The sequence below is a fragment of the Talpa europaea genome (assembly GCF_964194135.1).
Source record: "Talpa europaea genome assembly, chromosome: 7".
Classification (NCBI taxonomy): domain Eukaryota; kingdom Metazoa; phylum Chordata; class Mammalia; order Eulipotyphla; family Talpidae; genus Talpa; species Talpa europaea.
Window position 1 is genome coordinate 10,952,127 of NC_140074.1, and position 24,889 is coordinate 10,977,015.

The 24,889-nt window shown below is 47.2% G+C and overlaps 1 protein-coding gene across 1 annotated transcript in view; it reads left to right on the plus strand.

Annotated features, from left to right (window-relative positions):
• The window catches only part of LOC311173645 (protein SPATA31F1-like), a gene marked incomplete at both ends in the record, with an annotated part of 28,737 nt that extends 4,363 nt beyond the window's left edge, over positions 1 to 24,374 (plus strand). The window contains 4 exons of the mRNA XM_084237754.1: positions 18,442 to 18,541; positions 19,095 to 19,143; positions 19,619 to 19,679; positions 20,657 to 24,374. Of these exons, the coding sequence (XP_084093880.1) occupies positions 18,442 to 18,541; positions 19,095 to 19,143; positions 19,619 to 19,679; positions 20,657 to 24,374 (3,928 nt within the window). The remainder of the gene's footprint in view (positions 1 to 18,441; positions 18,542 to 19,094; positions 19,144 to 19,618; positions 19,680 to 20,656) is intronic.
• Positions 24,375 to 24,889: the final 515 nt, after the last annotated feature.

Genomic DNA, 24,889 nt, shown 5'->3' on the forward strand with positions numbered 1-24,889 from the left:
CTGAGACTTAACCCCTTGCACCACCAGGGAAGCCCAGGCAAACTAAATTTTTACCTTAAAAGAAAATTCCTGGAGATACATTTGGGAAGTCTCATAAGTCTCCTGGACAAAGGAGTCCAGGTAACAAAGAATAATAAAGAATATCTGTGCCTAGGCATCTTTTATGAATCTAAATAGCTAAGGGAAAACAATGTTCCAGGAACTCCCCCACCCACCAGGCACCCCATGTGCCCCAGAACAGTCCACCTTAAAGAAGAGCTTGCAGTTAGATTAAGGTCATGCCACAGAACCAGAGCAAGCTAACTCTGAGCAATCCTATGGGCCTTCAATATCTCACAACTCAGTGGGGATGTGGCAGACACTCAGGTGCTTTGTGTTCAGCTGGAGACCAAGGTGAACAGCCTCAGCCTGGAGGAGCCCTGGAGCCCTGAGCCCTAGGCCTCTGCAAGGAGGAGGACAACTTCCTATGGCAGAGAAAACAGGACCCAGGGAAACTCAAAGCTGCAGTGAATGGCAGAGGAGGAGATGCAGTGAGGCTCTCCCCAACCAGACAGAATGTCTTCTCGGCCAAGGTTAGGGGCCAGTAGGAAGCTCAGAGCCTCTGACTTTCCAAATGTATCTCCTGGTCCTTTCTCAGGTAAAATTTATTTGGCCAAGATGGTTCCCTTGTGTGAGTAGGCAATGGTGAGGATCTGTAGAGCCGCCCTCTTCATCCTCTTTGCTTACTGCTCCCTGTAAGGACCTCTACTAGTTCCTCCCTCACTGTGAGTTCCTAAAGCATCCTCCAGAATTCCTTGGGTCAAGAGGACCAGATAAGAATGATCTGCAAGGCTGACAGAGCAAGCGAAATGACCCCACCCAAACTACCATTCCTGAGAAAGGTGAATCTGGAGTGCCCAGAGCTTAAAGGACAAGACCTGGTAGGACCAACTTTTGTACCATCATTTGCTGGGCCAAATTTTGCAAGTCCGTCATTTGAAAGGGTCACATTTTTCAAATCCAAACTTTGCAGGGCCAGTTTATAGGGGCCCCACTTTCTAGGGCTAAGAACTAAAGGCTCTGGTAAAAGTAGCCTGTACTTACTAGAGCTCCATCCTTCCAGAAGCTGCAAAAGCTGCCATGGGAAATAAGATGAAGCACTTGCAACACTGAGGTAAAGGGCGAGGGCATAAAGAACCCACTCTTGGCTCCAAGGATGAGACAGCAGCTAATCCATGACAAAAAAGATTGAGAAGAGACTGGCCTCCACCAAAGACCCAGTGAGGGAAACTAGGTCGGAGAAGACCACAGAGGAGGGGGGCATGATCTGCTTTGATGCTCCAGCAACTTACCCTGCCTTCCAGCACCTCCCAGCTCCTGTGCCTTTCCCAAAGCGTCTCCAAGCCCTGGCCTCACCTGACTCGTACCACTCAGTCAGGAAATCCACCCCAGGATTTCTCCGCTCTCACCTCAAAAGAAAGCACTGATCTCCACAAGAATACCCAGTGCAGGAAAAAGGAGTTCAAAGGTCCCCAAGCCTCTGCATCCGGTAAAAAAAGGCTGTCATCATTTCCACTAAAGTGCAGGTGAGGCAGAACCCTCTCCAAATACACTCCATACTTCTTAGCAAAGAACCACCTGTGTGTGCCTCCTTATTTTCAATGTGTGTGTGAAGGAGAGCGGAGAGGAGGGGAAGATAGAACTTTCCACGTTGTACAGGAGTGTAAAGCCATATTTCAGATGGGTCAGCATTTTTTTCAGATTTATTGATTTATGCATACAAGAGCTGGAGTGCAGGCCAGATGCGAGTGATGAGAGGATTCACCAGAGACAGAGTGGGGAACAGAAAAGGCAGATTGACTGAAGTACACTGCTGAGGGGAGCAGTGGGCCAGACAGGAGATGTCTGCTGCGCCTTGTGGGAGGCTCCCTGGCCGGGGATTGAACTCGTGCTACAGTGGCTGCTGATAGCTTCATAGTGCTGTGTCTTAACCCCTTGCGCCGCCAGGGAGGCTCTAGGTCAGCATTTTAAACTCTTCCAGCCACATCCTGGACTGTGAAGAGAGGCAACTGAGCAGAGAAGAAGACTCCCTTTTACTGCTCACTGAAGATGAAGGTCAGGCATGATTCTATTATTGCTTCCCATGGTGCCTTTGGACCCCAGAGGAGCAAAGTGGACATAATGATAGCACAAGATGTGGGGTTCAGGAACCCAGTGCCTTTCGGACCACAAGCACAATTCCTCATAGCGCCTACAAATGCCTGTAATCTAGAGGAAAGGCTTTTTGAGGAGTGCCGATTACTCCAGTCTGAGAGGTGCCTCTGTGGTTGTCAAAAGCACATAGCTACTGTGACAGGATGTCAAAGCAAATGATAGCATCATCTCTCTCTGCATTGTTGTTACTGATTAGGTCTTGAAGGGGCAGCCCATCTGGGGGCCTGCTGTAGCCCTGTTGCCTGTGTGACCCCCATTGCCTCCAGCTGCCTCCTAGAATGAAGAACAGTTGGTGAGAATGTACTCAAAAGGGTCTCAGGATAAAAATGCCTTTGAGCTGAGTCTTGCATTCAATAATCAAGTATTCAAATAGTTATCACATGCCAGATACTGTGCCGGACCCTAGGGATACAGCATGAAAAACACACAGGTCCTCCCTTGGAGATTGTAGGATCAAGGAGTGGGCAAATAAAAATTCAAGAAAGCAATGTGATAAGAGGGGGTTAGAGGAGGTAATGAAAGTACACAGCAGGGCACCTAACCTAGTTTTGAGGGTATTCACGGAAATATCCCTGGAAAGGGTGATATGTAAACTGAGTTTCAAAGGAAGAACAGAAGTCAGGCAGGAAGGAGCTGGGAATGGAGAGGCCTCCCCAGGCTGAATACAACATGAGCAAAGGCCCAGGGTCAAACAACTGGGTGTGCCATGTCAGAACACAGTGAGTTGCTGGAAAAGCACCTGTAAAGGTAGTTTTTAAAAATACTAAAATGTATGAGGGGTCAGGAAGAAGTTGCCAGGCTGGAGGATGAGTGGCATCACTCACCTATTTATTTTCATTCCTTCAACCAATATTGAATGCCTACTCTATGCCAGGCACTTGTGTAAGTACTGGGCGCATAACTGTGAACAAAAGATAAAAAAAATTCTTTCGCCAATGAGCTTACATTGATGGCCCACTAGGAAAGGAGCTAAGAGAAGCCCGAGTTAAAAATGTAGTGGTATATTAGGTGACCGCAGAGATGCAAAAATATCAGGGTAAGACATTGGGTCAAGCCTTAACTGGGGTTCCATTTATTCTTTTAAAGATTTATTTATGCATACAAGAAATGGGGTACAGGCCAGAGGTGTGGGGGGGGGTGAGAGGATACATCAGAGACAGAATGGGGAACAGAACAGGCAGATCCACTGAAGTACACTGCTGAGGGGAGCAGCGGGTGAGCCAGAAAGGTCTGCTGCCCCATGTGGGTAGCTCCCTGGCCAGCGGGAGGATCGAATTCGTAGTGCAGAGGCTGCGGATTGGCTCATAGAGCGGTGCTCAACCCCCTGCACCACCAGGGAGGCCCCTGGGGTGCCATTTTAAATAGGGAGTTCAGGGTAGGTCTCATTAAGAAAATATCACATGAGCCTGGACTAGAGGAAGATGAGAGAATAAGCACATGGGTAACTGAAGATGGGCACTCCAGTGAGAACTCTAGCTGATGCAGATGTCTGGAGGATAGAGCCTGCCTGGCCTAATCCAAGGAACAAGGACAGTGGGCCCGAGGCAGAGTGATCAAGGGAGAAAGTAGAGGATGAGGTCAGAGCAGTAAATGGGGCAGATGGGGTAACACCTGGAGGGTCATTGCAAAGACGTGGACTCTGTATGAATGATGGAACTGGTGGAGGGTCTGCTATGCTCTGATTTGTGTTTTTAAAGAATCACTTAGGAGTGCTAATAAGGGTGCAGGGGGTCTAGGCTTTGGCAGAAGCAAAAAGATTATGAAGTTACTCCAAAAATGGTAGCTGCAGGAGAGATTAGAAACATTTAGAGGCATTTTGAAACTTGAGACAACTGGCAAGATGGAGTTGCCATTAACAGATGTGAGAAATACTATGACTGGATCAGGGTGGGAGGTGTGATTGGTGGTGAGAGGGATATTGTACATTCAAGTATATATGTTGATTGGATGAGTCGGGCACGTGACCCTGGAGTTCAGGAAAGGGTTCAGACTTTAGGCAGGCAGAGAGGCATCTAGATTCATAAATGCACTAGAAGATGATATGAGACAGAGATAGATGATACACAAGAGTTATGAGTCCAGGGCAAGAAGGCACAAGGCCGGGTCAGCTGAGCCAAGCCCCATCAGGTGTTTTCCTAAATCATCCCTATAGATCATAGGCGTTCTCATGACAGGCACATCCTCTCTGCACGGTGGGAGTTTGGCAGAGAGCTCTGTAGGAGGATACCAGGAGAGGGAAAGTGACTCAGAAAGGTCACAGCAGCGTCAGGTGGGGGAAGCCAAGGTTAACGTGCACGCATCCTGGCTTAGGTGGAGCAGCTCCTTCCCATGGTTCCCCACCGGCTTCCACCTGTCCCAGGAGATTTCTATCACAGAAATTTCAGGCAACTGTCTGCCACAATTGCTTGACCTTTATACCTGTTCACCCTAACAGGGAAGTCCCAGAATATGCTGGCACGGGGGTGAGTGTGTGACTTCATTTCCTTGTACTTGCTCAATCTAGCCTTTTGCCAGGAGGGGACCAGGACACCCTGAGCCCAAATTCCCCGTCCTCCTCCAATTCCCAGACTGCTGGGGATGCTCGGACACATGGACTCAAATAACCTCCACAGTCCAAATTCTCGTCCCTCTCCTCTAAGCCCTTGGGTAAAACACCCCCTGCGGTCAAAGTCCCACATCCTCTGAATCTCACCTTCCTTCCACAGCCTCAGTTCTGTTCTTTGGCCTCCCTGCCCACCCCTGCCCTTCGCTGTCTGCCTGCTGAGGCTGAGTTCTGGGGAAGATCTTTATAATGTTTGCATACTGTGTGAAGAAAAAACTATAAGAATATTCACATTATAGTCTCATTTTAACAATATGGATGGGCTTTATCTCTTGGGCAGTTGTAGGTTTGTAGAAATAATGAGCACGTACAGAAAGTTCTCATTTATTGCCCTCCCCCACCCTTGGCCATGTAGTTTCCCCTGTTACTAACATCTTACATTTAGTGTGGTACATTTAGTGTGATACATGTGTTACAGCTGAGACATTTTTATTAACTAAAGCTCATGGTTTATATTAGGGTTCACTCCGCGTGTGTTGCGGGTTTTGACCATGTAGCCACCATTACAGTCTCAGAATGGTTTCACTGCCCTAAAACCCCGCTGTGTTCCTCTTTCTCATTCCTTTCTCTCTTCACCCAAGTCCCTGGTAACCACTGCTTATTTTTAATTGTGGTAAAAATATATAACATGAATTTAACATTTCAAGCGTACAATTCAATAGCATTAAGTACATTCACAATGTTATATAACCATCTATTTTTACAACTTTTTCATCAACCCAAACAGAAACTCTGTACCCATTACATAAAAATCCCTCACTTCCCACCTTGCCCCAGCACCTGGTAACTTCTATCCTACCTTCTGTCTTTATCAATTTCCCTATTTTATGCACTTCATATAAGTGGAATCATGCAATATTTGCCCTTTTGTGTCTGCCTCATTTTACTTAACAAAATGTGTACAAGGGTTGTCCATGTTGTGGCATGTATCAGAATTTATTTTAATGGCTAACATTCCATTGTCTGTACTTGTCACACTTTGTTATCCATCTAGCCACTGATGGACACTTGGGCTGCTTCCACCTGTGGGCGGTTGTGAACGATGCTGCTATGAATGTTGGTGTGCAAGCATCTGTTATTCTGTTTGAATCCTTGCTTTCAATTCTTCGGGGTGTGTAGACCTAGGAGTAAAATTGTTGGACCACATGGCAATTCTATGTTCAACTTTTAGAGGAATCACAGCCAAAATTATTTTTCACAGCAGCTGCATCATTTTACATTGCCACAAGGGTTCCAATTTTTCTACATCCTCACCAATACTTGTTTTCTGGTGTGTGTCCCTGTCTTTTTAGTCATCCTAACAGGTGTGAAATGGTAACTCACTGTGGCTTTGATTCGCATTTCTCTAATGACTAGTGATACTGAGCATCTTTTCATGTATATTGGTCATTTGTATATCCTCTTTGGAAAAATGTCTACTCAACTCTACTGTCCATTTTTTACTTGGTGTTTTGGTGGAAATGACCTTCAAAAGGAATACAAAGTCTAGAGCAATGATTCTTAAAGGGTGGCCTGGATAGATCCTGGGCAGGTGGAAATGTATGTAAGAAATTAGAAACTCTAAGAAAATGGGAGAAATGAGTGGATTGAAAATGCATATAATTATGATATACATATTTATATCTGAAAACAAATAATGACAGCCAGTCCCTTTTTTTGTAACATACTACGAAACAAAGAAAGGTTTATAGTCTCTTCTTGGTTCTTGGGGATACACAAAGGTACTATTTCTCTAAATAGTTTGGTAAAACCCCCTCTCAGAAGTTGTATCAGAAGTTTTAGGGAGACTTTTATGTTTAAAAAAAAACTGAGAAATGCTTTTTCAAAGATTTGCAGTAAAAATACGTGAAAAGTAAGCTTTTCAAGAATAGGTCCGGGTAGAAAATCAGGTATCCATATGGTTCTGATTAGCTTTTCCAGACAACATAAAAGCTATTGAACAAAAGTGAACCAATCAAGAGGGTTATTCTAAGTGTGATTCATTAATAGTGTAGTACCTAGTACACTGTAGCTCTGCTACGACCACTCTCTATAACAATAATAAGAATCACTCTTAAGCTATCTCAGTTGTTAATGATATCACTGCAGTGGTTTATGAATAGTAGGTCTTTAAAGCAATTGTGACGAACTGAAGCCCATATCCACCAGTAACACAAACACACCTCTACTCCACAGTTTGCCACCCCCCCCCCAAAAAACACCCAACACTCTCCAGCCCTGACCACAGGCTCTAAGAGTACTTAGGTTCCTTTTACCTAAGGTAGCTCTGTTTTCTAGGCCATTTTTCTCTTCTGTAAAGGCAGAAAATGTAGAAATAAAACCTTAATATCAAAATCCAAACAAGATTCCACGTCATTTTGAAGTGATGTGCCTTTGATTTTGAGAGTAAAGTGAAGACATCACAGAATTAAGCTTAAGGAATGAGGTAAAAATTTTTACTGCTTACTGGAAGAGAGGGTCAAATCTGTATACAAAAAATGCCTTGATTAAAGGTGAGTGTTCTCAAATACCCAACATATGCAGAAGGAGTATTTGAAATAACACAATCAGCTCTAATTTCCAGAGAAAAGGGTGGTCGTGGTTGGTGACAGATAAAAACAAATGTCTGGGAAGTTCTGGGTAATACAGTAAGACACAGAAAGGAATGAGAGTACATAAAGTAGGAAAGAAAGATCAAAATGTTATGCTCACAGATGACATGACTGCCTATGCAGAAAGTGTGAACTGACAAAAACTAGAACTAAAAACTGATTATAGCAAGATTAAAGGAAGTATGGCTAATATGCTTATCTTTTACCATTGCTTTCCTAATACCAGCAATGAACAAGCAGAGTTTGAAATTAAAAACACATACCCATTTACTTTAAACCTCAAAAAAATTGGGGTATAAATCTAACAAAATGTGTACAAGAACTATGTGTGGAAACTACAAAATTCTGATGAATGCTATCAAAGGATAACTAGATATTTCATGTTCAAGAAAAGGAAGACTCAATGAGATGTCAGTTCTTCTCAATTTATTTATAGATTTTAATGCAATCTCAATTAAAATCCCAGCAACTTATTTTGTAGACATAAAAAAAACCTGAAGAAGCAAAAGACCCAGAAAAAACAACTCAATTTTTGAGGAGCAAGTCAAAGGAATGAAAGGTCTAGCAGGGCCACCTGGCTGTCTGACCTGGAAGACATGAAAGCATATGGCAGCCTGGATCTTTCCTTGGTACTGTTGCAGCCAAGAAGGTTGTCCATATATGTAAGGTAGTATAATATACATAGCAACCTGCATGTGTGTGTGTTTGTACAAAATGCATACTTTCTCAGACAACCTGCTTATTTATAGAGGCAAAGTGGGAGGAGGAGGCTGCTTGACAGCAGGTGGGGAGAAAGAAGGAATCTGAAGGCAGTTTAGAAATCTTTATAAGGATAAATAAGAAAGTCTGAGGAGCAGCCTCTTAATTGGCCACAGCCAGAGGTCTCTCATCCTACTATATCAAATGCGAATGAAAAGATAAGTTTTTGATTTCCTTTGATTCTTGACATGACAGTGACAACTTTTTGGGAAAGAACCAAAAATAAGTAAAGGTAATCTCCTGAGAAGTAAGAGGCTTCATTGTATATCAACAAAGTAAAAGAAACCTAAAAGGCAAGATGGATAGAAGCAATCATAAAGCGGTCAAAAGGAGGAAATCAGGAGAAGAAAGTGTGGGATCCCCGGCCTTCCTTGTTCTCAGTGCGATTGTCTCGGTGCCTGAAGTTCTTGCAGGTCAGCTAAACATACGGACAGGCAGGGGGCCTCTCACCAAGGCAAAAGTCCTGGTATGAGGAACATGCCAGGAAACGAGTATCTGTTGAAAACTGCAGATAGATATTATGGCCAGATTAGAAAGATCAGGGAACATACCATACTGGTAAAGATTAACAGAAAGTTAGGTAAGAAGAGAGAAAATAAATAAATAAATCATCCTGTAGAGAACAGCGATAATATGCTTTGACTAGTGAGAACAATGGAGTCCCCAGGCAATAGCCCCTGGTTACTACTCTGTAGCTTGCACCAGACAGTAACGCATCCCCATAAGGCAGCCCCACGCATGTGCATTCCCTACCCGCTTGCCCACCTTCTTTGAACTTAATTTCAAATAAAATACGATGCTGCCTTTGGATCAGGGCTGCACCTTACTTTCTGGTGTAGCGCCTCTAGGCTTCTCATTGCCCCAACCTGTTTTGGACTTTGAGTAACCTCTCTCATCCCTCACCTTTCCCAATGCTGCTGCTCTGGCAGGGAGCTGGAAAGCACATTTAGGTGGTATCCAAGCTGTTTTCTATCCCGGTTGAATGATTGCTGCATCAATGACTGGACAACAGAAAATGTTTGAGATCACAGTGTCATTATCTTTCACTCAAAATGGGTCAGAAAGAGTAATCAGGTCAAATCTTCAGAACTCAGTTCTAGAAACTACAGAGTCACCAGTTCATAATATCCACTTTGCTTCCTCAGAGGTGGAACCTGAATGGTGAGTCAGGACTAGCAGGGATGAAACAGGCCACACAGATAGTAAACTACAGGTGATTCCTAAGACCTAAGAGCAACTACAAAATTTTGGAACTTAACCAGTTTCTACAACATAAAACTGCAATTACCAAAATCAAAAATTATCTACATTTAAGCTAAGTCCTGTGGCCTACCATATAGGCAGGCAGCTGCCCTGAAGGCACATGTAGGATTCTTGAAAAAGATTCTGTCCTGGGTTTGAACTGGAGGTTTAGCATGAGCAGTGTCTGCACTGCACATAAGGGTGAAACTTTTCAAGGTGGTTGAGAATCGCCTTCTGGAAGCATATGCCTAAATGATTGTGTGAGATCCTCAGGGAAAGCCACATACTTAAGATAAAAAGTAGAAGATCAGCAGAACCACAGTCTGCAAAAAATGCAGGCTGCATATACCAACACCCTAAGCTCACTGCACATCTGGGTGTTAACCCAATGAGACTGTAAGCATAATCAAAACAAGAGACTCTTTTTACCCATTCCATGAGACTCCTGTTCTTTAAGAAAATCCAAGCCTGTTCTATAGGGACTGATGTTGCTTTAATAATTCAGCACCTCCCCACAGTGCTTTTGGATCCTATTCCTTGCCAATATAGTCAGTCATTTGGCAGTAGTCTATATGTTATTTTTAGTTTCTGATCCAGTGTCTCTCCAGTCATCCCTGTTTATCCAGTGCAACAGCACTGGTTTCAGCCCAGGAAAACATGGCCACCCTAAATTAACTGAGTTATTTTGAGGTTTCCAAGGATTGAGACTGAGTCTTCCTGGACTCAGTTCAAGAGAATGAGGCAAAAGGGAAGTCCTTCGGCTGTTTATTGTTTACTGAAAGCCCACAAGCTATAATAGACATTAGGCCCAAATTATAGCTTGATCTTTAGCCTCTGAGGGCCTGGCTGAATCTTCATGAAAAACTACAATGCAGACTTTCCACAGAAGCAGAGCAACAGTTAAGGGACATTACACCCTCAGTGACTGGCTGGTGTGACTGCACTTAGCAAGCAGAGCTTTTTGGCAAGATGGAGAGGCACTCCCTGTTCTCTGCTCTGGGCCCCTGAAACAGAGATTCAGTCTATGTAATGCACTCATACAATACTCATATTATCACCATTCACTTGTTTGCGGATCCCACAAACATTTACTGAGTGCAGCCTAAATGAAACCTCAGTCTGCCTGTAGCATGCAGTAAGAATGTGTGTGTAAGGGGCATATGTGGAAGATTTTTCAAAAGGTGTTACATCAGTTAAATCTCAAAAAATGGAGTAAGAGTTTCTATAATGGAAACAGTAGAGTCGTTCTAAAAGGAGGTAAAAGCACAAAGACAGGCACATAGATTTACAGAGACCCCAAAGGGGCTCAGTCAGTATGTAACCAGACAGTACTCGGTACTTGGTAGAAAGACAAGGAAAGTTGTTTTCACATAGAATTACCATTAGCCTGAGGAATTGCTGATAAATCATATGCTTAAAGTGATTAGAGGGAAATATGTCCTTGGATTTCAGGCTTTAAAAATAAACTATTTCATAAAACTGGATTTTCTGAGGTTAGTGTGGTAGGCAGCCTCTCAGATGGTTCCCACTGAGCCCTGTCTCTTATATTCATGGCATTATATAATCCTCTCTAGGACCTTGCTTCTGATCCAAGAATATGGCAACATTTAGGGGTATCACCTTCCATTATTAGGCTAAAATGATTATTTCCAACCTGTTAGTCAATTCTATTGTCTTGTTGGTGTGCACAGCCCTAGGAAGTAAGCTGTCAAGTTAGAAAGTCCCATGTGGCAGGGCACAGGGTGGCCTATGGCAAACAGCCTGTAGGGGGAACTCACACTCAGTCTAAAATATTCTGAGGAACTGAATTCTGCCAACAACCACAGAGTGAGCTTAGAAGTAGATCACCAATTGGAATTACAGATGTGACTGCCCCTAGTCTGACATCTTGATTTGGGCCTTATAAGAGATCATGAGGCAGAGGATCCAGTTAAGTTATGCCTGAAGTCTTGACTCACAGGTTCTATTAGACAGTAAGTATGTGCTGTTGTAACTGGCTATGTTTTGGGATAACTTGTTATGCAGCAATAGTAATGCTGACAAGAGGTGGGGAAGTTCCAGGGCTTTCAATGCATATGTTGCAGTACCGGCAAAGGCCACAACAGTCCTGTGCCTCAACAATTCTCTAGCAAAGTGTGTGTTCAAATTCTTTCCTCTTTTTTTTTTTTTAAAGATTTTATTTATTTTTGCGTAGAAGAATTGGAGTACAGGCCAGAGGTGTGGGGGTGAGAGGATTCACTGGAGACAGAGTGGGGAGCAGAACAGGTGGATCTACTAAAATAGACTGCTATGGGGAGCAGCGGTTGAGACAGGAGAGGTCTGCTGTGCCATGTGGGTCAGCTCCCTGGCTGGAGATCAAACTCAGGCTGTAGTGGTGATAAGTAGTGGTGGTAACACTGAGACGTAGCCCCCTTTCCTATTTTAAACTGGGATGTTTGCTTGCTTATTACTGAGTTGTGTGTGTGTGTGTGTGTGTGTGTGTATTTCCCGATATATGACAGGCAAATATTTTCTCCCACTATGTGACTCATTCTCTTAACACTGTCCTTTAGACAGTAGAGCTTAAAAATTTCGAGAAGTGCAGTTTATCCATTTTGTCTTGTATGGGCCATATTTTGGAGTTATATATAAGAAATCTTCACCAAACACAATGTCATGAATTTTCTTCTATAAATTACATTCAATCTATGAGTCATGAATCATTTTGAATAAGTTTTTATACATGACGTAAAGAAGGGACTGAAATTCATTTCTGGAAATTGATAACCAATTATTCTAGCACCATTTGTTGCAAAGACTTTACTCCTTTGTTGAAAATCAACTGTCCATACATGAATGGTCTACATCTAGATTCTCTATTCTGTTCCATTGATCTGTTTGTCTATCTTTATGCCAGTGCCAAATTGCTTGATTGCTGGAGCATTATAGTAAACCTTGAAGTCACTTAGCATTAATCTTCAAACTTTATTTTTGCATTATTGTTTTGATTGTTGTGGGTCCTGTATCCATATGCATTTTAGAATGAGCTTGACAATTTCTCAAGAAAAAAAATACTTGCTTGAATTTTTATTGGGGTTGCATTTAACATCTAAATCATTTAGGGGAGGGCCTCCCCGGTGGCGCAGTGGTTGAGCGCTGAGTTGCGAAGCTGCCCGCAGCCTCTGCTGCTCCCGGGCCACCAGAGGAGGGTTCCACATGGTGTGCAGACCTCTCCTGCCGCCCGCTGCTCCCCTCAGCAGTGTACTTTGGTCCTTCTGCCTGCTCTGTTCCCTGAACTGGCTCTGGTGAGTTCTCTCACCCTCCCGCGCTTCTGACTGTACCCAGTGCTTGTATAAATAAATAAAAAAAAACTTTAATAAATAATTTAGGGGAGAGGTGACATTATAAAATAGTGTGAAATCTGCAAAAGTTATTAGAACTATAAATGAATTTAGCAAGCCTATACCATATAAAGTTGATATATAAATTCAACTGTATTTCTGTTTACTAGTGATAATTGGAAATCATTTTTTTTAATCAATACCTTAAGAAATAGCTTAAAAATACTTAAGGATAAATCTATCCAAAAATGCAAGACCATTGCACTGCATCTATAAAACACTGATGAAATTAAAGGAGACCTTAACACATGTAGAGCAAGATCTTGTTTATAGGTCAAAAGACTCAATGTTATTATTATTTCACCAATTACGATGTTAGACATCAAGCAGCAAATCACGGCGATCACTGAGAAATGGGAGATCGATGAGGTGACCCCTACACTGGTGTCATCTTATTATGTACACAAAGTTCCCTGGTCATGGTGCAGGCAGGAGGGACCTCAGTAGAACTCAGCAGTCTACAACTTGAGAAGATGGGGCTGGGAGTCAGAAAAAGCTGAGACAGAAATTTCAGGGCTGAGTATTTGAGAAGAGAAAGCTGGAGACCCTCCCTGAAGAGTCACCCCTCAAGTATTCATCAGATGATGGGTTGATACATGCCTGTGAGAAAAGTACCTGCAGTGGGACTTTTTGAAAAATCTGAAAAGATATTAAGGGAATAATCAGGTGTCACATGCAGACAGAGGGCCTGTTCCAACAGCCAAAGTAGAAAATCTCACAGTAAGTGGAATACCGGGTAGAGTACAAAGAAAAGTCTTGCCTTGGTAGTGAGAAAAAACAATCCTGAACTAAAAGTTATTGGGATCGGGGCCTCCCCGGTGGCGCAGCGGTTGAGCGCTGGGTTGCAAAGCTGCCCACGGCCTCTGCGGCGCCGGTTCGATCCCCGGCTGCTCCCCGGCCACTGGAGGAGGATCCCACATGGTGCGCAGACGTCTCCTGCCGCCCGCTGTTCCCCTCAGCGGTGTACTTCGGACCTTCTGCCTGCTCTGCTCCCCGCTCTGGCTCTGGTGAATTCTCTCACCCTCCCGTGCTTCTGACTGTACCCAGTGCATGTATAAAACAAAACAAGCAAAGAACACCTGCACCCCTATGTATATAGCAGCACTGTTTACAATAGCTAAGCTTTGGAAACAACCCAAATGCCCAAAAATAGATGACTGGATCAAGAAGATGTGGTACATATATACCATGGAATATTACTCAGCATTCAAAAAAGATAAACACATGCAATTTGCTGCAACATGGATGGCGCTGGAAGGGATCATGCTCAGCGAAATAAGCCAAAAAGAAAAAGAAAAATACCGGATGGTCTCACTCATAGCAGGAATCTAGAAAACTTAAATAAGAGACCAGGAAAATGAATAACTATAAGAAAGTGAAAATCAAAATCAACAAAAAACTATGAACCAGAGACACTTTTAGGGGGGCGGGGGCGGGAGGGGAGGGATTGGGGTCAGAATGGGGGGCTGCAATTGTATGGGGAATATAACAATAAAATTTATAAAAAAAAAAAAAAAAAAAAAAATAGAAATTATCTTCTGTTTGCATAAAATACATGTTTTCTAAACATACATTTTGGCACTCAATTTTAGAAAGATGCCTTTTTTGATGCCTGTCTTATATTAATGAAAAAACTGGGGTACAAAAAAGCATGAAATATATACCATTTTGTAGATTGGATATTGAATAACCTATATTTCCTTATCCATTCCAAAGTTGAACTTTCACTTGTTAGCCTTCTGATTTGGTGATTTAAGAATTTGCTGCAGAGATATTGCTAGCTCACTGTCTATTCACTAGGGCCAGAAAATCAAGCTTGGAGGCAAGGCCTGTATCACATAGAAAACTAACCTGGGAGAACACCAGAGCCTTGTGTCACGGAAACCAGACACTGTGCCTTGTACTTCACACAGTGCATCACATCTGCCTCTGCAAAAGATGTTGCCACTGACCCTGGGAATTGATGGAACTACAATGACCAATCAGCAAAACAAATTCTGCATAACCCAGTCTTCCTAATGTCATGAACTCCATAGTCACTGTCCAGAACAGATCCATCTGAATAGTGGGGCACAGATCTGATGCTCAGGCTGTAGATTAGAGAGAAACTGAGAGAAAGAATGTGGACATACTGGTTTCTACAATGAGACAGAGACATCATAGAAAAGAGAAAATTCCTCTAATATCAAAAGGTGTTCCAGATGTTGCCCCCACCCCCCCCCCCAAAAAAAGAAAACTTCTACAAAAATTAGTAGTGATTGGGCCTCCCTGGTGGCGCAGTGGTTGAGCACTGGGCTGTGAATCTGCCCGCAGCCTGTGCAGTGCCAGTTCGATCCCCGGCCCCCAGTGAGGGTCCCACATGGCGCGCAGACCTCTCCTGCCGCGCCTGCTGCTCCCCTCAGCAGTGGCCTCCGTCTATCTGCCTCTTCTGCTCCACGCTCTCACTCTGGTGAAATCTCTCACCCTCCCACACTTCTGACTGTACCCAGTGCTTGTATAAATAAATAAATACATCTTTAAAAAAAAAAAAAAAAAAAAAAAAACAAGCAAACAAATAAATAAATAAATAAATAAAACATGCCTCTATTTAAAAAAAAAAAAAAAGTTATTGGGATCTACCTAATAAAACTTACAAGGAATACCTGAAAAGATCAAGCTGTCTCCCAAGTAGCTTAACTATTGTGAAATGAAGCTCAAAAATACAGAGAGACATGGTAGGCTAGGACACACTGTCCAGAGACATCAAAAGCGAACACATCTAATACTATCTTGGAGCCCTGGAGAATAGTCAAAGGCCTTAAGAAGCAAGCAAATGTCCAAACAAGAGAAAGTCATACTCTAGGATGTTTCCTAATGCTTTGACTCACCTCCCCAGTGAAGTATTGGACTGTAGGAAACAACAGTCCAGGTCCCAGTTCCTTCTGCTGAACCAAAGAACAGAAAAGACCTTATTTGAATATTCTGCTTATCTTGGGGCTGCCTATTTCTGCCTTCCCCTATTCAGATCACAGGCAGAAGCAGTGAGCTCAAAAACAAACAAAAAAAAGCTACAGAGGGACCACAGACCTCCTGGCAAAGACGTGGAGACTTAAGATCTATCAGCAGAGATCTCAAGGGGAAGCTGGGGTGCGACCACTAGGGAGACTGAGACATTCAAAAAGCAGCAACGTATACAAGGGGGAATGAAAATGCATTATATAAGCCCAGTCATGACAGATGTACAGAAAGACATGAGAAGACCTTAACATTTACCTCACGCTGATCCCTAGGTTCAGAGATGCCTAGTTAATTTGTGAAGGATTGCCTTGGCATAGAGCCCATTTGCGCAGAGATAGGTGGCTTTTTTTTAACTCCCAATCTTATTTTTTAAATCAAAAGGGATAAAAATAATAGGAGAACATGGTTTATTTACGGAAAGAAAATGGACAGCAATTGTCCCTGAAGAAGCACAGGCATTGGATTTACTAAACAAAGACATTAAAACAAGTATTTTAAATATATTCAAAGAACTAAAGGAAAACAGAAGAAAAAATATATGAAAATGAGATTATCAACAAAGAGAAATTATAAAAAGAAACCTAATGAAAATTCTAGAGCTGACAATAAATAAATGGAAAGATTCACTAGAGAGGTTCAATAGCAGATTTGTGCAACAAGGATTGGCAGACTTAAAGATAGGACATTTGAAATTATCTAGTCTGACAAGCAAAAAGAAACAAAAATGCTTACTCCCTAAGATCAATAACAAAGCAAGGATGTCTGCTCTCACTCTACCATTATTAAGTTCTAGCCAGTTCAACAAAATAAGAAATAAAAAGCCTTTTTATTGAAAAAGACATATTGACATATAATATTGTCATTAATTTGGAAAAAACTAAATAGTGAATTTAACAATATCACAATATTTAAGATAAATATTCAAAAGTAAATTCTAAAATTAAAATGTCTTTTACTCAGGAGCCCTCCCTGGCCACTCTGATCTGCATTATGCTTTCTTTCCTCTGAATTGGGATGTTTATTGCCTGGGACCCACAACTGAGTATATATTTCTATTTATTCTAGATCGATCGCTCTTGTCTCATGCGTGATAGTCTTATCTCAGAAACAGTTGCCTAAATATCTTGAGAGCAGGAAGACAACGTGACTCAAATGTCTTTAGACCCTTGACACAGGCCCACCTTAGGGAAGAGCACAGAGTGAGGCCTCACCGGCCAGCTGGGTGGAGGACCAGGTCCCAGAGAAGGGCCAAAGAGGCTCTTCAGAGACTCTCGGTCAAGAATGTCATGACTTGAGCTACTGTGCCGAGGGCAAGACTCCCTCAGGGAAAATCACAAATCCTAGGATATCGAAATCGTAATATCCACGGTGGCCAAGGAGGTAAAGTCCACATCAGTATCAGTAGTCAAGGTGTAGAGAGATCGGTTGACTGGAAACGCCTGTCCTGCCTAAAAGTTACCAGAATGCAGCTGAACAACAACAAAACCCTCCCCAGTAAAGAGCACGCACGCAGAGCAGGTAAGGAGATTCCCAAGCAACAGTTACTTTCTCACCCTCAGGTGGAGGTGGCGGCTCATCTCTACAGAAAATCATGAGGACAGCAGGGCGCTGTCTCCTGTGTAGGGAAGCTCTGGAAAACAAAATGTGGACAGCACTCCAGAAGAAAGCCCTGCCCACATGCCTCATGGAAGGCAGTATTTAGTCACTTCCCACCACAGCGCAGAGGTTTTCTTCTTCTAGAGATTTAAATTTAAAAACAGGGGCCTCCCTGGTGACACAAGGGATTAAGCACCACGCTATGAAGCAATCCACAGCCTCTGCAGCACAAGTTCGATCCCCAGCCAGGGAGCAACTCACATGGCACAGCAGACCTCTCCTGACTTGCCCACTGCTCCCCTCAGCAGTGTGTTTTAGTCAATCTGCCTGTTCTGTTCCCCACTCTGTGTCTGGTGAATCCTCTCACCTCCTGCATCTCTGGCCTGTACCCCAGCTCTTGTAGACATAAAAAAAAAATATTAAAAAAAATAAATTTAAAAATGCTGCCACCTTGGCCTTTCCCTGCCACATCGGCCATGGTCCCCTTTATGTGCCTGTGGCGAGTGAACGCCACCCCTGTGATATCAGAGCTCTCCATTTCCGGCCACAAGCAGACTCTGCCCTCGCTACGCGCGGGTGCTTCCCTGATAAACTTGCATACAGGCAGAGGAGCTGCACAAGGATTGTTTCGGCCACTCATCCTTAATGGTTGTCCCGATAAAACAGGCCCTAGGGATGGGTGACCAGAGTCGTCATGAAGGTGGTGTAAGTGTGATGAGGGAAGAGCAGATAGAATGGGAACACAGGCATCGCCTATGAGCGGACACCTTTAGTCCTAGGCTCTGTAACCCTTACAGAGAGTCAGGCATCCTCATCGACAGAGGACCACCGCATGAGCTTCCCAAGACACACAAAGGTCCTGGGCACTACACCAGTCTTGAGAAACAGAAGGGCTTTGTGATGCACATGGGTAGCCTGGTTCCGTCGTCTGGGAGGCGGGGAGGACAAAGCGGAGCACTGGGAGTCAGTAGGCACCGGGACCCTGAATGCCTAGACATAGGGATGTCTGGGCTCCTCGTGCTGATGAGGCTAAGACCATGTGGAGTCCGACTTTTCTTCCGTGGGATGGTGGATACCATTTGTATACCTACGGCTCCGTCTTACTTATGATCCTCATTATCTGGAAAGTGAAAAGGAGTTACCATGGATTGAGGTTGGAACCTAAAAAGTGCTGCTGCCAGGTAGGGAAACACTCTGATTGTGATGGAACTAAGTAAGCCTCAGAGGAGCTCAGTGCTGCTCCTCTTACCATGTTGAAATCACACCTTCATGGAGTCTAGAAAAACTTCCCTGCAGTGTGTTCTAACTGCAAAATCAGATGCTCAATCTGGCTTAGGTGGAGACCTATAAAAAGGGCATTGGCCTGACAGGTGCAGACACTTGCCAATAGAGAGGCCTGCTCTGCTTAGTGCTCTACTAAGGCCTTCATAAGCAGGAGTCTAGGCTGTTAGCCCCACCCTTTCATCTTCTCTGCTCTCTCTCTTCTTTCACCGTAAGCCTCACACAGTACTTCTACTTGGAATCACAGGGAGGGACAGAATTTGGGAGAACCCCAACTGACTCAGAGAGAGGAGACAGAGGAAATGCCGGGGTTAAAAAAGATGGAGCACCAAGGGACAGTAAAGACAGTCAGAAAAAGAGAAGGAATTAGGACATGTTACTGCCTCTGACTCAGCTTGCACATGAGAAACAAAATGGTATCCCAGATTCACACCCCAACATTTTGTCTTTAAGCGACACCGAAAAGTCAAGCAAAGGGCAAGAGATGCAGGAGCATCAAGAGGTAAAGTGCCAGTCTCTCCCCAAACCCATCCCTGTGGGTCACGTTCCTGCGGATCCTGTCCCTCTACGGCCCCAGCTGCCAGGAGCCAGATGCTCTGACCCCCTAAGGATTCAATTCCCAAATTCTCCCAGAAGATTCTCCGAGGTGGGAGGTCAGAACTAGGGAATGTTCCAAAATTCTGGCACAAGGGTGAGGGGTGAGGACGGCAGGCAAAAGCCCTTCGCTGCATCACTTACTACTCTCCTGACCCTGTGAAGGTCACTGCACCTCAGTCTTGCTCAGATGAAATGGGCCCCAGGCAGTGGCCCTGAGAGCAGCAAATGGGATGGGTGGGGAGCGCTTTGAAACCCCATCCTCTGTGCACAGATGTGCCTCACACAGTGCCTGCTGGGATTTCAGCCCCCCCCTGCTGCAAAGGCCTTTGGGCATCCCCGATCCTCACCTGCTCCAGTGACACTGTCTCCTGGTTTCTCAGCTAGGGGGTGTTCCAGGAAAGAAGCTGAGAAGCCGAGGGAGCTGCTCTCTGTCATGAAAAGGTGATCCCTGGCTCTTTGCAGTCCTCCAGCACCCACATGGCCTGTGCTGATTTCTCAGCTCAGTCTGGGGCAGGGGTGGGGAGGGATAAAGCTGGGAGGAGGTGCGACACAGCAGAGGCTGGAGCGCGGCTTGCGAAGGCAGCCAGGGCACGGGGATGAGATGTCTCAGAGCGGGGAGTGAGCACTTCTGCTCTGGACAGGGACACAGCAGGCCTGGAATCCAGGACCTGACTGGCATGTAATTAACAAGCAGCTCTACATGGGTTTGCACTCCCCACAGAAGGAGCTAAGTAAGCCCAGACGGAAGCCACCACCGTCATAGTCTCTTGACAGCGACACCCTTTCAGGCACAGTCCCCGGGACTCTGGCCGCATCAGCTGCCATCACCTGCTCTGGTTCTGTGGCCAGTGAAGTCACTTCCTGGGACGGCACTCAGACAGGAGCCTGTCACTCTAGCCTCTGCTTAAGGTCCGCAGAGAATGGAGTTGGCTCTCAGGCGGTGTTGAGGACACAGCACCGGCCACAGGATGCAGAGTTTCCCCCAGGAACTCATTTCCCTCATGTTGGGAACTGAGCAGCAGGCTGTGGCCTCTCAGCCCCAAACGTGCATGGCTCTGGGTGTACCCGGTGACGATCCTGGAGATGCCCCATCAGCTACTCGCTGACTCCCCCATGTCCCTGGATCCCTTCTGCTGGCTCAGCTTGTCAGCAGAGCCACAGAGGACTCATCCCCCAGGCTCTGGGGCCCTGTGCTCCCTAGCTCCCTCCGTGCGGCCACACCATGCCCACAAGCCCCAGGCCCTCACCAGCCATCCCTGTGCTGCCTAAAGTTTCCTGAAAAGAGTGGCTCAGACATGCTGGGAGTGCAGAGCCCAGGTCTGGGGCAGGGCAGGGCCAATCTCCAGAGCCCACGCGCCCAAGCAGGCAGACGTGCAGACGTCACCCCATCGGTAATGGCTGGCGTGTTTCCCTTCCAGCCAGGACTGGCTTCCTCGGGAGGGAGGAGTGCGGCGGCTCCTGTGTGCGGATCCCTGCTGCAACACCTGCAATGCTGTGGCTCTGGACATCAAGCATCTGCTGGAGGGTGGGAGCCTGACCTCCCCCTGTTCAGTGGGGCCCCCTCAGGGCTCCCCTTGTCTAGACAGCATGGCCATGCCTAGTGAGCCTGTCGAGCAGTGTCCAGAGCACCAGGCCCACTGCTCCAAACAGCTCCCTCTCCCACTGTCAGCCCCCGTGGCGGCACAATTCTCAGACCAGAAATCCTTCACCCGGTCCATGGTCCAATCACCCACTGCAGTCAGCATCCACGATTACTGGACTGAACACCTCCAGCTGACGCAGCAAATTCAAGGGCCAGAGGTGCCCAGAGGACCAGAAAATATGTGCGTCTCCGTGTTGGAAGAGCCGAGGGCTCCAGTGACTCAGCAGCTGACGGGACAGACCAACTCCAGCCTCAGCTATGAGAACCAGGGGCAGCAGCCCATGAACTCCCAGGTCTCGCTGCTGACCGTCAACCAAGCGATCACCACCGCCACCCTGACAGATCCTGTCCCCTGGCACATGGACACTGTCCTCCCTGCCAACTCACCCATCCTTAGCCCTGACGTCCAGAGGCTTCTTGAGGTACATGTGAAAAAATGGATGCACTTCCAGAGGTGGGGGCTCCCCAGGCGTGTGGAGGAGTCCATGAGGCAGCACATGCCCAACCCACCGCTGTTTTGCCAGCCGGAAAACAGCGAACCCGGTTCTCCCATCCACTGCGACAGTCCTAACTTCTCTGTTGAAAATTTGGGGACTGTTTCCTACCAGACCTGGGGCTCATGTCTGGCTGGCCAGGCCACCCAGGCCTTCTGGATCTCTGAGTGGGCCATCAACACCGCCGACCAAGGACACTGCTACCAGCAAGTCCCACACCATCTAGCCTTGCCGTCTCCAGCCCTTAAGGACTTAAGTGGCCCCTGTGCACTGCCTGGGCCACATGCCAGTGAGACAGTCGACCCCTGGCAGCAGAAATACAGCCAGCTGTTCTGTGGACTCCCTTCCTTGCACAGCGAGTCCCTGGTGGCCAACATCCTGGGCTCTCCCGGCTTCTCACTCAAAAACAGCATGTCCAAGCTTCCCTTGAACGATCCTTTCCCCTTCAAGGAGCTCTCTTTCCTTCCCTTTCCCCCTAAAACTCCACCCCAGCCAGCCCCACCCCCTTACCCATCTTCCCCCAACCAGTCGGCTCCCTCTGACCACCGGCAAGCTCACACCAATATCCCATTTCTGACTCGGGCCGAGTGTGAGGCCTTGGAGTGGCACGTGCTACAGAGGCACCTGCAGCTTCAGTGGGGCTCGCCAGCTGTTTTCCAGAGGTCTCAGCATGCTCTGAGCCCCGCTCCAAATAAGTCCTGGGACAGAGCCCCGTCTCCTGAGACACTGAAGACTTCCTGGCCAGGGCAGCCCGTCTCAGTCCTCACCAAGGACATCCTTCTCTTCCCGGAGCAAGCCCGCAGGCTGCTGGATTTCCACCTCCAGAGGCAGCTGATTCACAACCGCTGGGGGCTACCCCAGAAGATCCAGCAGTCCTTCCAGCTGCTCCTGCCCATCGACCAGCAGCCTCTAGCCTGGCGCAGCACGGCGCTAGCCAGCGAGGGTGTCTCCCGAGAGCCCGCTGGCACTGTGGGCCCATTCCCGCCCTTCAGGGACCCAGTGCCAGTCCCTATGCCACACTTGTTTGCGCAGGCCCAGGAAATGCTACAGAACCACATCGACTCCAAGTGTGGACAGATTCAGCAGGAAAAGGTCCCGGTGGGTGTAGGTGGCTCCTGGGAATGCGAAACTCCCGGGGGCCAGACCTGCAGCCCAGAAAGTGAGCCCTCAGAGCTACAGGCAGCCAGTGACCCTGACCAGCCACAGAAGGACTCGCCTCTGGCGCCAGACCCAACGCCGCTTGATCAGCAGCAACAGGCTTCACCAGAAGTGGTCGCTGAACACCCTAAGGTGCCCCAAGCTCTGTCCAAAGGAGCCATTGAGAAACTGGAGACCACTTTGCGGCACAAGTATCTGGCCTTCTTGTCGGGGCTGCCTGCCCTCTATTATGTGGCCCTCTCCATGGCCATGACCCCAGAAACTGCTCCCCAAGATGAAGCCACAGACTCAGGGCCCAGGCCTGCCCAAACCCCACCAGCACCTCTGACTCAGATCACCTCGTCTGAAGAGCCGTGTCTGAGTCCTGAGCCGGGCTTCCAAGGTGCCAAGGAGACTAGTGAGGACGCTGCAGAGGAGGTCCAGGCTGAAGCGCACGTGGAAGAAACGGAGGAGCCGGAGCCTCTGGAAAGCCAGTCAGAGCCGCCGAGCCCCATCGTGAACAAACTCAACTTCCACCTCAGAAAGAAGACCCTAGAGATACAGCTAGGAATTCCCATGCGGGCAAAGGAATCCAGGGAACATGGTGGAGCAACCTCAGAGAATGCATCCACATGGGAGGCCCTCGCAAGTCCACACGACCAAAGGAACACGTCGCCGCAGGAGCTCCCCCTCCCACCAGACAGTCCTCGTACCCCAGATCCAGGACGGCTCAGCCCTCGAGGCCAGCTGGCCTCCCCGTTACAGGCAGGGCAGCAGAGCCAGACGCAGCCGAGTTCCAGAGCTTCATCCCCTGGCTCTGCCCACTGGGCCTCCAAGGTCGCGCAACCCACTGAGGACATGACCAAGGCGCAGGTGCTTTGTGTCCGGCTGGAGGCCGGTGTGAACGAAGGCAGCCTGGAGAAGCCCTGGGGCCCTGAAGCCCAAAGCCCAGACAAGTGCACAGACTGGGCCCCAGCCCCAGAGGTGGCAGAGAAGAGAGAGAAGCCAGGGAAGCCCAAACCGGCGGGGGGTCACGGAGAAGGGGATGCGGGCCTCGCACTCTCCTCAACTAGAGAAGAAAGCCCCCACGCCGAGGCCCCCAGTCCAGTGAGGACGCTTCTGAGCAGGACGCGCAGCAGCCTCTGGCGACGCAGCCATCGCTTTCACCTCGATGCTTCCTGCCCACCCAGTCCCCAGCATCGCCCTCTGCCCTGGCTCCCTGAGCAAGCTCCAAGAATGCCCGGGACGGGGGAATCTGCAAAGGATGACCTGCCACACAGTCCAACCAAGGGCGGTGTCATCCTCAAGCCAGCAAGGATGCCTCAGAATGCCCGGCCTGTGATGCCCCGGGCGTCGCAGGGCCCGCCCCTCCAAGGTAAGCTTCTGCCAGCCCAAACTTTGCAAGGGCAGCTTTTGCAGGGGCAGGTGATGCCAGTCCACAGCCACAAGAGGCCCAGCCTTCCAGAATCTGGCCTGAGAAATAAGATCAAGTCTTTTCTCAACTGTATTAACCCCAAGCCAAAAGCCAAAGGGCATGAGTACTCCATGCCCTCCACAGTGCAAACAGTGGCCCAAACCAGAAAAGGCAAAGCTGAAAAGATCCTGGCTCCAGCCAAAAGCCCCTTGGGGTACAGCAAGACACAGAAGATAAGAGGGGGCCCCAAGGCCACAGCTCTCCTCCCTGGGAAGCAAGCGGCCACAGCCTGCTCAGGTGACCTCCTTTCCCCACACAGCAAGTTCCGGCACCGCCTCCGAACCCACTCCCGTAAGCCCCACTTGGCCTCTGTCCTGGGCCGCCCCCCATACTGCCCTCGGCATTGTCCCCAAGGGGTTAATGCCACCCAACCAGGGAACCCACCCTGACGCTCTGCTCACTTCGGAGGGGAACCTGGGCTGCTCCAGACTCCCCAACCAGGGATGTCTGCATCCCTTGGAGAGGTTGCTACCGTCAGTTTTAGTAATGTGCGGGAGGGGCGACCCACTCCACCTCAAATACACTCTATTCTCTAAGCAAACAGTTGTCTTCTGCTCCTTCTCTCCACCGCGCCAAGTTAAGGGAAGGCAACGAGGAAGCTAACATGTCCTCCCAACCCAGGAAAGGAGCTTTACCCCACACGCAAGCTGACCAGCTGCCCCACACCTCCTCCAGCCCCATGTGCTTGTGGATGAGGACCTGAGCAGAGGGCAGCACTGACCACACGTGGCCAGGAATGCCACAGGCTCAATTCACTGATGGCATCTATCTATGCCCCCAGCCTGGAGGGAAGGTTTTTAGAGCCGCTCCACAGTGCTCCAAGCTTGAAGAAGGGCTTTGCGTGTATTGAAAGCACAGAGTCACTATGACGGATGTCAGGTGCAGTAACAGACTCTCCCCCCTC